The sequence below is a fragment of the Lithobates pipiens genome, unplaced genomic scaffold, assembly GCF_037356315.1.
Source record: "Lithobates pipiens isolate NorthernLeopardFrog02 unplaced genomic scaffold, aLitPip1_a1.2 Scaffold_28, whole genome shotgun sequence".
Taxonomy (NCBI): Eukaryota; Metazoa; Chordata; class Amphibia; order Anura; family Ranidae; genus Lithobates; species Lithobates pipiens.
Window position 1 is genome coordinate 181,899,660 of NW_027507789.1, and position 16,127 is coordinate 181,915,786.

Below are 16,127 nucleotides of genomic sequence, written 5' to 3' on the forward strand. Positions count from 1 at the left end.
TGGAATTGTAATTCACTGTATGCATTACAGTGGCCTGTAGCATAAATCTAATTTCTACTCTGGGGTGCTCAGAGCCAATCCCTTACAGGTCGCTACTTTTTACTCTACAACATTGCCCTTGCACTACATTTACTGTCACTTGGTAAGTAATAAATGCATACCATACGTTAAAAGACCAATGTGCAAAGGGCAGTAAACCACAGCAAACAATCCGAGTTAGCCTGTAGGTTATAGGACAGCCTTTCCCTTAAACCTGATTAGTTACTAAGGGTTACTGCACTTAATCATTGCTCTTTCCATTGCTTTATTAAATAAGATTAATCCTGCATGAATGTCAGAAGATGCCATTTGGCAATGTGGTATAACCTACCGGGATCTTCATGTAGTCTTCCACTGTGGTTAAGTGTATTATTGTAATGCTGGTAGCTCAGGTACGGATTCCCGTTATGATGCTGGTTGGCTGCGGAGGTAGAATAGGGGTATGGGAATGACCGTCCTCCATAGGCTGAAGCTCCTGGAGAAAACAGGCCCTCATGGCCAGCTGGATGGAAGCCATGCAAGGAATAAGGTCCGTGTGCCAAAACTGGAGAGTGTTGGCTTTGTGAAGAAGATGGCGGTCCATGGCCAAACTCGAGATAGGAAGACTTTGATGGGTCCAAAAAAGTATCAGCAATAGAGGTCATCTCAGCTTTGGTGGTCAACCAGTCCTCCTTGATGTCAAACCTGGTGCTGAGCCATCATCACGCTCCATTTCATATCTTTTCCAGCCACCAGAAACTTTAGTCAAACATTACTAGTCTGTCATTTGGCAAGTGTTCCTACAAGTCAGTTCTACTGAAGTCCTGGAGCCGCCCCCCAGCCCTGTAATTGGTAAGCACCTCTCCTGATGTCACAGATTCTTCCCCAGGGAAGCCCTCATTAATATAATTACTTCTTTTTTTGCAGGCAGCTGGTTGAATGAAGACTGTTCACAGACCCGAGCTGGTCTGCAGGTTACAACTTGCTTCAGCAGTCTGATCAACAAGTGAGGATGATAGGGAGGAGGGAGGGACATCATCTGCAAAACAAAAAAAAAAAACACATACAGTATGTTTATTGTCAAGGAGCTTGCATCTGTTTAGATACATCGACGTGGAATCCCCTGCAAGGCATGCTAATAACACTTACAAATATATAATTTAAAGGGTAGCTTTATTGTTTTAAAGGGCATGTATACTATAGTACAATGCATCTAGAGGAAACAATATAGTAAAATATAAAAGGATTCATAATGTCTGCTGTGATCCCACAGTTATTGGCATTGACCTGTTACCGAAATATTGCCCGTTAAGGAATTTAAAGTAACAATGTAAGGTTCTACGATCTCCTAGAGCTCTTTATACTCCCCTCTCTAGTGATCCCCTGCAGATCCCTTCTACATGACCGCCATTGCATAATATCAAGTGCTTCTGGGTATGGAGGAACATGTGACCACCTCTGATGTAGTCTTAGCCTAGTGGCCAAGTTCTAGCCCTTGATAGATAGAGGGAGGTCCAATAATGGGTATTTTGGTGGTGGCTACGATGGAGGGAGGAGCAATGGAAATATAGTCTAAGGTGGGGGCTTGCCTTTGCATAGACACTATCATTAAACAGACACGGTCACACTAGAGTTGATTTACTAAAAGTGGAGATTGCAAAATCTTGTTCAGCTGTCCTTGCTAGCCAATCAGCTTCTAGCTTCAGCTTTTTGAAATAATCTTTGACAATAAAACCTGGAAGCTGACTGGTTGATGCAGGGCTGCACTAGATTTTGCATGCTAAAGTTTTAGTAAATCAATCCCAACGTCCTTAAATCCCTCTGCCTGCAAAAGGAGCAGGATATCATTTTATTTTTATTCAGGAAATTATATAAAATGTTAAAAATCTACAAATTTACACCCAGGTATACATTTTTCATCCATTGTGGTGTGACGGCAACCCATTTATAATGAATGGGCTGCCCTAATGCAGTGTGGATTTACGCATAACAACGCATGGATTGCTTTTGTGTGAATAGGCCCTCAGAGGGGGGAACACCACTCACTTTGGAATTTTTTACCGGTTATGTCTCTGGTACAGAAAGTGAAGGGAAATCTCCAAAAGTACAGACAGAAAAAATAACTACCTGGCAGGGGTCTTAACCCTTATTCTAGCTTAAAAAATAGCTTTTTGCTATGCTTACACTTTACTTCCCCATTTGTCATTTGTCAAACAGATCCAGAACTAGAATTTGGGTTGATTTACTAAGGGAATCGAGTATGTTCACTTTTGGGAAAGTAGCAGTGGGAAACTGATGCCATTATCCCTCTGTTCTTTCTTCCTATAACAGCATGTGCCTTGTCAGCATATTAGCATGCAGGACCCCTGATTGGCTGCTAGTGCCAATGCTCACTCTCCAGGTCTGCTGTGTAGGGCATTGGTTGTCGGCCATATGGAGACCAGAGCCAGGTAAAAAATTTTAAAAACCTTCCATGCCCTAACAATAAACTATAAAGTTTATACCAACACAATAAAAGTTTGGGAATATGGAATATGTATTAAAATACTGTGAGGGCTCTGGGTGCTGCTGAATGTCACTGTTGTGGAATGGGGTTCTAAAAGGACTAGGGTACTTTGGCTGTACTGTAGAGGTATGAGGTTTCTGGAGGTGGCATCCCAAAGGCAATGTGGGAGACTGGCATGCTTTGCAGGGACAAGGGGGCACTTTTGGAAGCTGAATGGGGGGGGGGGGGGGCTGGAGGCTCTCAGGAGAAGGATTAGGGTTATGTGATAAATCAAGGAGCATGATGGGCCAGTATGGGAGGTTGAGTAGCACTATGGGAGCTGGGAGGCACTGTGGAACATTGAGGGGAACGGTGTGGCAGTATGGGAGGTTGGATAGCACTATGGGAGCTGGGAGGCACTGTGGAAGGTTGAGGGGGCATGGTGGGCCGTTATGGGAGGTTGGGTAGCACTATGGGAACTGGGAGGCACTATTGAAGGTTGAGGGGGCATGATAGGCCAGTATGGGAGGTTGGGTAGCACTATGGGAGCTGGGAGGCACTGTGGAAGATTGAGGGGCATGGTGTGCCAGTATGGGAGGTTGGATAGCACTATGGGAGCTGGGAGGCACTGTGGAAGGTTGTGAGGGCATGGTGAGCTGATATGGGAGGTTGGGTAGCACTATGGGAACTGGGAGGCGCTGTTGAAGGTTGAGGGGCATGGTGGGCCATGATAGGAGGTTGAGGGCACCCATGGGAGCTGGGAGGCATTGCAGTAGCTTCTACATCTACAGCTGACTGAAGTTTCAGGAGCTGGGAGGCTGTCGCCTGGCAGTGCGCCATGGCCCAGTGTTTGATAACCACTTGAGTAAGGATTAGCAAGTCAAATTCATTTACTTACACAAGTTGAATTTATTAATGAATAAAGAGGTGCTTTCATTTATTAATCGACCCGAATTCCAGACCATTGATTAAACCAAGTGGGTTTTTATTCAATAACAGTTTGAGGGAAAAAAATATAAAAATATCTTCATGTGTTAACCCGAGGAACCATGGTCAGACTGTGAATTTTGAACCCTGATAAAAATGACATTTACAATTGGATGGGTTGCTAAAGGCAACAGTTCGTTACAGGAACATTCATTTTAAAGCAAGCCGTGACCTCCTAAACTACCATGAGGTCACTTGGCTGTCCAGAGGGATGACCTCTGTGTCCGGTGTGGACAAACAAGGCAATAAATTGTGCCCTGGTGCAGCTGTTTGCTTTGGAAAGAGCATGATCCACCCCAATGTCAAACACCATTCCAGTCCTCCCTCGCATGGAAAATACAGCTGATGAAACTCTCATTAAATGAAGTTTAAAAATAGCTTCTAAAATGTCTGATGTGACTTTTATCGCACATTATATATTTTACTGACAGCCAGCATCGGCATAAATAGAAACTGGAATAAGCGTCATGTACAAAAGAAAAAGTGGGGCTCTCGAAAACTGGCGAATCAAATTTGTAGGGTCAGTCTGGGCAACTTTACATTCGTACAGGGTTATGTCAAGCATTAACTGCTCCCTGAAAAGCAATCCATGGTGAATAGCTTTTCAAACCATGGTTGACAGCTGGTTTACAGGCAGCAATACTGCAGCCTCCCGCATGCCCGTTTTTCAATCCAAAGGGAATATTTTCTTTCCCGGTAGGGATTTGACATTGATCTACTGTGGTGCAAGTAGGCACTGTGGGAGCCATAGCTGCACTTAGCAAGCCGTTAGGATGCGGTCCCATTAGGTTTACCAGAACTGTAGAAAGTCTTCTGACTCCTCTCAGCATCCCTTTTGTGCCCTTCCTTCTGTAGTTCCTTTCCTGTGAGGTGGAAAGATGAAGGAAATAAAGGGATATATATATATATATATATATATATATATATATATATATATATATATATATATATATATATATATATGTGTGTATATATATATATATATATATATATTTTTTTTTTTTTCATAAGTTGCTGCAGATTCACTTGGAGAAAAGGTATTTTTTTTGGAATAAATATATATATAAAAAAGGGGGGGATTGCCTAACAATTATACATTATATAAATGCTTAACCAAAGTAGAATTACTATTTAAAGCAGAAGTTTCATGTAAATTCAAAGATTCACAAGGAGGAAGATCTTTTATTACAGAAGAGACATACAGGAGTTTTACTAAAACTGGAGAGTATGAAATGTATGAAATGTGATGCAGCTGTTCTTAGAAACCAATCAGCTTCCAGGTTTTTTGCCAAATTTTATTTGAACAAGCTGAAGTTAGAAGCCGCTTGGCTAACATGCACAGCTACATAAGAGTTTGCAGAGTCTCCAGTTTTAGTAAATCAATCTAGGTCTCTTCTGCTTTAAAATTATACTTGCCTGTCTGTTTGCACTGTACACAAGCATCAGAACCCAGAAGAGGCAAGTGCTCCTGGCAGGGAGCTCCTGGACATTGGATCGATGGAGTGGAGGGGTACAGTGGCGGCCTGTAATGCAAGGCGCATGGGCGCCATCCTCCCTTCCATGCGTCCGGCCCCCTAATCTATATGTGGGGTGCCGGACGCATGGATTCCAATCTGTTTTTTTTTTTTTTGAAGCACGTAATTAGAGCCAGAGGCTCTAATAGGCTTAAGAAAGGGGGGGGGGGTGGCTATGGGTGCACAGTTTTCCGCCTTCCCCAAAAATATACCACCAGCCACCACTGGGAGGGGAGTATTGACAGGGCCGTCTTTAATATTGATTGGGCCCTGGGCAAACATTTTCTTGGGGGCCCCCCTACATTCTGAGACATACAGAAAAATAGCAGGTCGGCTTAAAATCAGTTCTCTGCTGCAGATCACGCAGCAATTGAAATTGGTTGCCAGAGATTACAGCCTATCCTTACCGCTCACTGATTGGTTGCGAGAGATTACAGCAGATCACTACTGTTCATTGATCGGTTGCTACAGGTTACTGCGCACCATTACTGCTCACTGATTGGATTGCTAGAGGTTACTGCACACCATTACCGCTCACTGATTGGGTTGCTAGAGGTTACTGCACACCATTACCGCTTACTGATTGGGTTGCTAGAAGTTACTGGACACCATTACCACTCACTGATTGGGTTGCTAGAGGTTACTGCACACCATTACCGCTCACTGATTGGGTTGCTAGACGTTACTGCACAGTACATACCCTTACCGCTCACTGATTGGGTTGCTAGAGGTTACTTCACAACATTATCGCTTACTGATTGGGTTTCTAAAAGTTACTGCACACCATTACCGCTCACTGATTGGGTTGCTAGAGGTTACTGCACACCATTAACGCTCACTGATTGGGTTGCTAGAGGTTACTGCACAGTGCACTCCCTTAGCGCTCACTGATTGGGTTGCTAGAAGTTACTGCACACCATTACTGCTCACTGACTGGGTTGCTAGAAGTTACTGCACACCATCACTACTTACCCATTGGTTGCTAGAAGTTACCACACACTGATTCCTGTAACTCATTTATTGTGTCCACCTCTGTAAGCTGCTCCGGTCCAGCTGCTGCTTTATCAATCCATCCCCCTCCACTGCTGGCAGAAGGGTGAAGGAGAATAATCACAGCCAGTTCTGTGTCTTTCATCTTAGCCATGCTGACCACTGACCATAGGGAGAAGCGGGATGAGCGGGCTCCGGCACATACAGCCCTGTCACACTCAACCAGCCAGGAGAGTAAGTGGGGAATCGGCTGCACCCGCTACATGGGACAAATATTTGTGGGCAGTGTGGGCTCAAGGAGCAGTTGCTTTTGGGACCCCCCAACAATGATTGGGCCCTGGGCAACTGCCCCTTTTGCCCCATGTTAAAGGCGACCATGAGTATTGGTCAGTTTCTTTATCTGTACACCGAACTGAGCATGCACAGCTTTGTATACAATCCTGGCATCTGCCAGGTGCCAGAACGAATAACGCAACATGCACAGAAGTTACGTCATCATCCTGTGGATGCCAATCAAAAGGGCAAAAGATGAGGGCACCATATATGCCTAAGACTACCAGTACAAGTTTATTAATCTTGACAAAGATCAAAATAAGGTAAAGACAACACATTGTGGGGTCTGTTTACACTTCATCAAGCTTGAATGCTGGCTGTAATACTGGGAAATGATGATGACAAGGCAGGATCAGACTAGTGACAGTGGAGGTACCAGTCTGACAAGATGGCCAAATATCCTGACCCTGGAAAAAGCTTGCAAGAAGAGGTTGGCACTGGTAAGAGTTTGTGGTGTTGCATCGCTGGAGAGGAAGCAAGTATAGTTTTGCATTAAACATGGATTCTTAACTGCTGTACCCTATAGAAACCAGTCAATTTACCTTGTGCTGAAAGGCTTCCGGAACTGAAATCTATTCAAGTTGTGCCCAAAAAAAAGTGCAGCCAGTAGTGCCACTGCCATTTGAACACTGTTGAGGTTTACATGCCGGCCCTGAATGGTCATGGCCTTTGCTCAATCAGAATCAGTCTAGGTCTGTGTATGTGTCGTGTAAATGCAGTCACTGCTTCAGAGTCACTATGGCCTCAGTACTGCCATGTGGATGACGCCCAAGTCAAGTTAAGTCCAAACCTCAACTTTACCACAGGGCCACGTAACATTCAGTGAGCAGTCAGTGTCAGAGACAGCAGGCGCACAACAGTATATAATCAAATTCTATGGGTATGATACAAGAGATGGTCAGAGACTGCAGACATAATGCAAGAGATGGTCAGAGACGGAGGACATACCATAGGAGTTGCTGCAGGCTGGAGACATTAGTTGAGACTGCAAAAGATCATTGATAAACCAAGGCTCTAGACAAGGCGCTAGACATTTAATTTACTCTGTAGAAATGTAGGGTCAGCCATCTGTTGGCCCATCTACAGTAACATTTGATAAATGAATTTCCCTATACAGAATTGATATGGTTTAGGTTTGTGGTGATGGTGTCTTATAGATGCAGTACAGTTGTATCTTAAGTATCTCAGTATACATTCCACAACCCCAACATAAAACACACTTCACTCTCAAAACCCACGCCAAAGTGAAAGCATGTTATTTTTATTTTTTTAACTTTCCACTACAAATTTTCCATCCTTCCATAGTGAATGATGAGATTGCAGTGAGGCGAGGGAGACTGGAATATGAATGCAAACTGGAAAAACCAAGCGATTTTTCCATGGGGTGTTCTCTCCTATAGCTCTGAAGATACAAATTAGTCAAATCTAAAGACCTGGTCAAATTCACCAGCTGGGCTATTGATTTAAAAATTTAAAGTACCACACCGACATATTAGGGTCCAAAGAAAGGTTTTGCTCCAATATTGTATTAGGTGCAACAGTCAATGTGTTTCAGGGGCCACACAATGCTCTTCCTTCATCAGGGCTAGTATCAGCTAAATCAGCTAGTATTGACTCTGATCACAATCTATAAGCTAGATATCTAAAAGCATTTAGCTCAAACAAGCTGATACCAGATTATAAATGGCAATGCCTACTAGATGATTTCATATTTCCTTTAACCCCGGTGAAGGGGTAACGTGTACCCCCAAAATATGTTGGCTGTTGTACCAATTACAGGTTTGGAATAAAACCTAAAGGCCCGTACACACGGTCGGACTTTTTGACAACAAACATGCAAATTAGCTGTTTTGGAGCAACATCCGACTGTGTGTACGCTCCATCGGACAAACTTTTTTCTGTTTTCATCGGACTTTTGTTGTCTGTGCGAACGGACAAACTTTCTGGCAACAAAAGTCCGATGGAGCAAAGTCCGACCGTGTGTACGCAAAAGCATCGGACTTTTGTACAAGGTACAAACACGCATGCTCAGAACCAATGCAAAAGATCAGACTACAATACAGAAGTTGACCAAAGGTGGCGCTGGAGTCATTGAACGTCCTCTTTTGAAGTGGCGTTCGTACGCTGTGACGTCACTACGTTCGTGTTTGTTGTCAAAAAGTCCGACCGTGTGTATGCAATACAAACTTGTGGACCACGCCCTTTGTACAAAAGTCCACGGAAAAGTTTGTACAAAGTCCGACCATGTGTATGAGGCTTTACTTTGGACCCTAATATATTAGTGTGGCATGTCGCTCAAAAGTAAAATACCACTCTCCCATCCCAATATACCTGTGGCAGTGTCAGGGCTGGGCTCGGCCCTTCCTTCTCTGAGCTGGCCGCTCAGCTGTTGGCTAATTGCCAGAAGGATTACCACATGGATCAGTTTGCCATGGCATTACAAATGCTCCTGAGTCACACGGCTCACATGCAATCTCCCACTGTGGCTGCTCCTGTACAACCTGTGTTGCAGGCAATACATTCAGAAGATGCAGTCAATCCACTTGTTGGTAATATTTTTTCCAGATTGGATGAGCAGGATTACCTCATGGATCAGTTTGCCATGGTGTTACAAATGCTCCTGAGTCACATGGCTCACCTGGAATCTCCCACTGTGGCTGCTCCTGTACAACCTGTGTTACAGGCCATCCCTGCTGCTGCTCCAGTCTCTGTGCAGGCACTCGCCTTGAGTATTACCTCTATAAGGGGGGCGATCCAGTCCAATGCAGAGGGTTTCTCAACCAGGTTGAGATATACTTTGAGATGCTGCCCCAGGTGTTTCCCACCGATAGAAGCAAAGTAGGTTTTGTGATATCTTTGCTTTCTGAGAGAGCCTTGGCCTGGGCAAACCCTCTATGGGAGACGCAAAAACCTGTTGTCTTGAGTTACCCTGAGTTTGTGGCTTCTTTTAAAGGGTATTTGCTTTTTCTCATGGTCTCTCGGATACCATGAAGGATGAGATAGCAGCCTGAGATATACCCACTGAGCTGGAGAAGTTGATCACATTTGCTATCCTCATTGACTCCAGACTCAGAGAAAGACTCTCTTGCACATGAAAAGACAGATGTACATTTGTCTCCGAGCTTTACAGTCCCACCCTTGCCTCCCTCACCTCCCATGCCCTCCTGGTCCCAGTCGGTCAGTCAAGATGAACCCATGCACTTTGGTTACCTTTTCTTGGGCTGAGTCGTCCGTTGAGATACAGGCTATAATCGACTCTGGGGCTGCAGGCCTGTTCATTGATGCTGCCTTTGTATCAAAGCACTCGATTCCACTGAAGCTGTGTGATAGTCCACTTGCCATTGAGGCTCTTGACAGGAGACCTCTACAGCCTGCCCATGTGACTCATGAGACTGCTCCATTGTCCATGGCCGTAGGGGCTCTTCACCATGAGATAATATAATTCCAAGTTATTTCCTCACCTAAGTTTCTGTCGGTTATTGGTTATCCTTTGTTACAGAGGCGCAAACCCTCTTTTGATTGGCCCCATGCTGAAATTCTTTCCTGGTCGCCACTAAAGCCCCGTACACACGAGTGGACTTATGTCCGACAGACTTCCGAAGGAGTTCTGCCGGAGATCTGCCGGAGTTCTGCCGGAGTTCCGACAGAGTTCTGACGGACTTTTCGAATGAGCGGACTTGGCCACACACAATCACACCAAACTCCGACGGATTCGAACGTGATGACGTACGACTGGACTCGAATAAGGAAGTTCATAGCCAGTAGCCAATAGCTGCCCTAGCGTCGGTTTTAGTCCGTCAGAATAGCATACACACGAGCAAATTTTTCGGTAGGAACTGGGTCCGGCGGAGTTCCGTCGGAAAAATTTGAAGCATGTTCCATTTTCTAAAGTCTGTCAGACTTTTGCGAATCAAAAGTCTGTTGCAGCCCACACACGATCGAAAAGTCTGACGGAATCATTCCGTCAGACTTTGGATGTCGAAAAGTCCGCTCGTGTGTACGGGGCTTAAGACATGCTTCCAGAAGATGTATTGTCCTGTCCTTCACTCTCCTCCCTGCCAGAGGAGTACTGCAATTTTGGCAATGTCTTTGACAAAGGTCAAGCCGGTAGTTTGCCTCCACATCAGTATGATTGCGCTATTGACATTCAACCTGGTGCCATACCCTCTCGTGACCGGGTTTACCCTTTGACGGTCCCTGAGGATAAGGCCATGGAGGAGTATATTGCAGATGCACTTTCTGGAGATTTAATCCACAAATCCTCGTCTTCTGCTAGTGCTGGTTTCTTCTTTGTGAAGAAGAAGAGTGGTGAACTGAGACCTTGTATTGATTATAGGGGTCTCATTTGTTTCATGATTAAGAATGCCTATCCGATTCCTTTGATTACAGAGTTATTTGACCGCCTCAAGGGAGCAACAGTCTTCATGAAGCTTGATTTGAGATGGGCATACAATCTCGTGAGGATTAAGGAGGGCGACGAGTGGAAAACTGCATTTAATACCAGAACAGGCCATTATGAGTACCTTGTAATGCCTTTTGGCCTTTGTAATGCCCCGGCAGTTTTTCAGGAATTTACAAACGATGTTCTCTGAGATTTGTTGCAGTTATGTGTGGTGGTTTATCTCAACGATGTCCTCATATTTTCCAAGTCCCTGGAGAGCCACCACACAGATGTCTGTCGTGTGCTTCAGAAACTAAGAGAGAACAATCTCTATAGTAAATGTGTGAATTCCATCGTGAACAGGTTAAATTCCTGGGTTATGTAATTTCCACTGCTGTTTTTTTTGATGGACCCAGAGAAACTTTCAGCAGTCCTACAGTGGCCCGGACCCGTGGGTTTACGTTCTCTGCAGTGTTTTTCTTGGCTTTGCCAACTATTATTGGAAGTTTATTCGTAACTTCTCGTCTCTGGCCAAGCCCCTGACTGATATGACCAGAAGGACCGGTAACCCACAGAGTTGGTCTCTGTAATCCATTAAGGCCTTTGAGAGTCTCAAGGCTGCCCTTCTGTCTCAATGTCCTACCTCTGAGAGCGCTATGCATCCTTGTGGCTACTTTTCCAAGAAACTGTCACCTGCAGAGTACAATTACGAGATTGGTGACAGAAGGTACAACTGTGCTGGTTCTCATTCTTACTGACCATAATAATCTGGACTGGACGTTCTACTACGCTGTTCTCTGGCTCCCTGATGTTTTGGCTTGTCTGACTATCCATTCCGGTTCCTGAACTCTGGCTATGTTTTGACTACGTTTACTCTGTTTACCTTTTTTTATTATTAAACAAGTGGGATTTAACTGTACTTCTGTCTCAGTCTTATTCATGGTTTCTGACAGGCAGTTCCTTGGTGTACAGAAGCAGCCCACATATCACTCAGATACCCCACTGAGACACTATGGGGTTGATTTACTAAAACTGGAGAGTGTAGAATCTGGTGCAGCTCTGCATGGTAGCCAATCAGCTTCTAACAGCTCTTTTATTTAAACTTTTACAAAACAAACCTGGAAGCGGAATGGTTTCTATGCAGAGCTGCACCAGATTTTGCACTCTCCAGTTTTAGTAAATTGACCCCTATCAGTATAGTTTTGATGAAAACAAATCTCAAGTACTGAAAGACTATCTGCCCAGGGTTCTAGTGCCATCAAATTAACTGCGCTGGGATATGGTGTTCTGTGGCAGCGGCTGCCAGAATACCCAACCAATGGTCACTTCTTATTGGCTGTAGCCACTGCTTGGCTGAAAATATTCCATTAGACTCCTTTACATTTTTTGAGGTAGTCTTTTTGAACAAACATTTATTGGAATAAGGCCTACACGAGTAGGTGAAAAGTAATGGACTTGAACTTTTCTATTATGACTATGTGACTATATAGTGCTACCGCTACCTGGGGGGGAGCAGGGCTAACTGGATGGCAGTAATTTAAAAGGACCAGATAAAACAGTATCTTCTAGGAATGTTCTGGCTTATATAATGCATAATAAATAGGTCAATAATGTGGTATCAATCCCAAAAGTATCCATATAGACCGTAGGGTACTTTTAAAATTCCTCGCAATATGTAGAACTTACATGCACAGTGCGCTTGAGGATTGCTCCTTTAAACAGGTCCTGTAAGGTTTCAAGGGTTCTCCCGATAGGGTGCTATCCTGGAAATGTAGGGGGAGAAATGTGCCAATCGAGGTGCAGGTCTATCAAAGAGTCCTTCCCCAAGCCACATTATTTGGGATCAACCATAAACTATGACTCTTCTCCACAGAAACCTTTCCCTATGCTGAGCCTGTTTGTCCCTAGCCAGCAAGGCTGGACTGGGACAGAAATTTGGCCCTGGACTTGATCCAGACCGGCCCACTTACATGTTGAGTGTCCCATCAGCACTCCCTTACATCAGAGTGTCCCATCACCAGCCTCCTTAAAACAGAGTGTCCCATCAGCACCCCTTACATCAGAGTGTCCCATTACCAGCCCCCTTACAACAGAGTGTCCCATCAGCACCCCCTTACATCAGAGTGTCCCATCAGCAGCCCCCTTACATCAGAGTGGCCCACTGAGCCATTGGCCCACCGGGAAACTCCCGGTAGTCCCAATGGCCAGTACATGCCTGCTAGCCAGTGGGTCTCTGTCCCTATCTCACACTCCCCATACTGCATGGCATGTCAGAATGACCCAGCAGGGACTATATATAGCTTTTTCAGGTCCAGTATAGCTACCCAAATCTATCGAAAATAGTGTGTCCAGTCATACACAGGCTGCCCAAGATGGCCACTGGGAACCCTGTACAGAGGACAAGTCAGTCCTCTGCAGGTTTGCACTAGCGCTAGGAGGTCAGCTGCGATTACATGACTACTGTGTTCTACTGGCAGCTAACCAGGAAGCAAGTGGATGATTTACGATCAACACCTTACCTTGCACACTGAGACCCGGTCAATTGGTAACACTCAACACAGCTACCAACACCCTCTTATACACTTCTGCCCCGATCGGTCCCACATATTCTAGATCCCCAGTGAATTATGAAGTACAACAGAATATGGAAAAATGTATTTGAGCAATAGAGAGTCTTGTGATCATTCTAAGCAATCATCAATCCCATCACATTGAGTGTGGCGGTAAAGTTTGACTATAGATAATAATGAACATGGGTCAGACAAGGTAAAAAAAGAGAAAGCTGAATGTAAATCAAATAAATTTGATGCTTTGTATCCCGCTTCCCTAGATACCAGGCCATGAATGCCTTACGGTGAATACAGCCTTGGGTTGAAGGGGTTAGCTATTTGCTAGGCTGTAAAACTGCTTGCTGTTATAAATCAGGTTACGTTAGCACTCCCACACGCTTTCAAAGCCTTCCCTATATTGCAAGGTATTTTACTTGGCAAGTGCTAAAGGGCCTTGGAACTCAGAACCCTCCCTTGCCGATTTCCAAATCTCTATATCATAATATTTACCATGGAAGTAAACCTTGTTTCCTAGGTAGGCCTATTGAAATGAAATATTGCTTGTTGGGGGAAGGGAACCACAAGAATCACATACTAACATAGCTACACAAATAAATAGAATAGTGTATTAATAAATATAAAAAAAAACGAAATAAATGTGTCTGATTAGATGAGCGATTGGATGGGAATAGGATTGGGTTGCATGGTTCAAAGGTGACAGCCTATCCAATTACTTAAATTGCCAACATAACATCATTGCACTATGGTAGACCCACTTATGACAATATTTCTCCCTATCTGCTTTAGTCCAGCCAAAAGCTTGGATTTTCACTTTGAAGAAAGTCGAGAAGGGTAGAACAGAATTCAGAAGTTGGGGGCATGGCCATCATTAGGACGGAAAGTCACTGATGAGCTGCATGTCTGATCAGGTTGGGTTTTCTGATGGTTCCAAGAGTTGTACATCTGCACGTTGTACATTGACACAGTCATTTCAGTTCAACCCCGAGGTTGGCTGTCATCACTGGGTCAATGGGCTGCAGGTGAGCGATTCCCTTATATACAGCTGCACATATACAAAGCAGCCGAGATGCTCATGACATCATTAACCTAATATAGCCACATGGTCATATTAGGTCAATGGCATTTGTGTGCATCAGCTGCAGGGAATTTCCTGCCCACAGCTCATCAATGATAGCTAACTTTTGGGTTTGGACATGTCTACATGTTGGGTTTTCTGAGGGTAACAAGATGTTTCAACTCAGAGGTTGGTTGTCATTGGTGGAACAGTGAGCTGTGAGTGGAAGGGTTCCCAGACCCACAGATGCAGATATACATTGGGAATACTTGTGACAGCATTGACCTACAATGCCTTGAAGTTTTCCACATTTTGTCATGTTACAACCAAAAATGTAAATGTATTTTATTGGGATTTCATGTGATAGATCAACACAAAGTGGCACATAATTGTGAAGTGGAAGGAAAATTATAAATGGCTTTCATTTTTTTTTAAAACAAATAATTATCTGAAAAGTCTGGTGTGCATTTGTTTTCAGCCCCCTTTACTCTGATATCACTAACTAAAATCTAGTGGAACCAATTGCCTTCAGAAGTCACCTAATTAGTAAATAGAGTCCACCTGTGTGTAATTTAATCTCAGTATAAATACAGCTGTTCTGTGATCCCCTCAGAGGTTTGTTAGAGAATGTTAGTGAACAAACAGCATCTTGAATGCCAAGGAACACACCAGACAAGTCATGGATAAAGTTCCAGAGACATTTAAAGCAGGGTTAAGTTAAAAAAAAAATATCCCAAGCTTTGAACATCTCACGGAGCACTGTTCAATCCATCATCTGAAAATGGAAAGAGTATGGCACAACTGAAAACCTACCTAGACATGGCCGTCCACCTAAACTGACAGGCACGGCGAGCATTAATCAGAGAAGCAGCCAAGAGTCCAGTTGTAAATCTGGAGGAGCTGCAGAGATCCACAGCTCAGATGGGAGAATCTGTCCACAGTACAACTATTAGTGGACTCCATAAATTTGGCCTTTATGGAAGAGTAGTAAGAAGAAAGCCATAAGAAGTCCCGTTTGCAGTTTGTGAGAAGCCATTTGAGGGACACAGCAAACGTGTGGAAGAAGGTGCTCTGGTTAGATGAGACCAAAATTAAACTTTTTGGCCTAAAAGCAAAAACATTATGTGTGACGGAAAACTAACACTGCACATCACCCTGATCACACCACCCCCACTGTGAAACATGGTGGTGGCAGCATCATATTGTGGGGATGATTGTCTTCAGGAGGGACAGGGAAGCTGGTCAGAGTTGATGGGAAGATGGATGGAGCCAAATACAGGGCAGTCTTAGAAGAAAACCTGTTAGAGTCTGCAAAAGACTTGAGACTGGGGCAGAGGTTCACCTTCCAGCAGGACAATGACCTTAACCATACAGCCAGAGCTACAATGGAATGATTTAGCTCAAAGCATATTCATGTGTTAGAATAGCCCAGTCAAAGTCCCGACCTAAATCCAATTGATAATTTGTTTCAAAACTTGAAAATTGCTGTTCACAGACGCTCTCCATCCAAGCTGACAGAGCTTGATCTATTTTGCAAAGAAGAATGGGCAAAAATTCACTCTCTAGATGTGCAAAGCTGGTAGAGACATCCCCAAAAAGACTTGCAGCTGTAATTGAAGCAAAAGGTGGTTTTACAAAGTATTGACTCAGGGGGGCTGAATACAAATGCACACCACACTTTTCACATATTTATTTGTAAAAAAAAATTGAAAACCATATATCATTGACCTTCCATGTCACAATTATGGTCCACTTTGTGTTGGTGTATCACACAAAATCCCAAGAAAATACATTT

General features: G+C 44.0%; 1 protein-coding gene across 1 annotated transcript in view; it reads right to left on the minus strand.

Annotated features, from left to right (window-relative positions):
- The window catches only part of LOC143935892 (homeobox protein DLX-6-like), a 29,761-nt gene extending 28,303 nt beyond the window's left edge, over nucleotides 1–1,458 (minus strand). The window contains exon 1 of the mRNA XM_077460064.1: nucleotides 371–1,458. Coding sequence (XP_077316190.1) covers nucleotides 371–683 — 313 coding nt within the window. The 5' untranslated portion in view covers nucleotides 684–1,458. The remainder of the gene's footprint in view (nucleotides 1–370) is intronic.
- Between the last annotated feature and the right edge of the window lie 14,669 nt (nucleotides 1,459–16,127).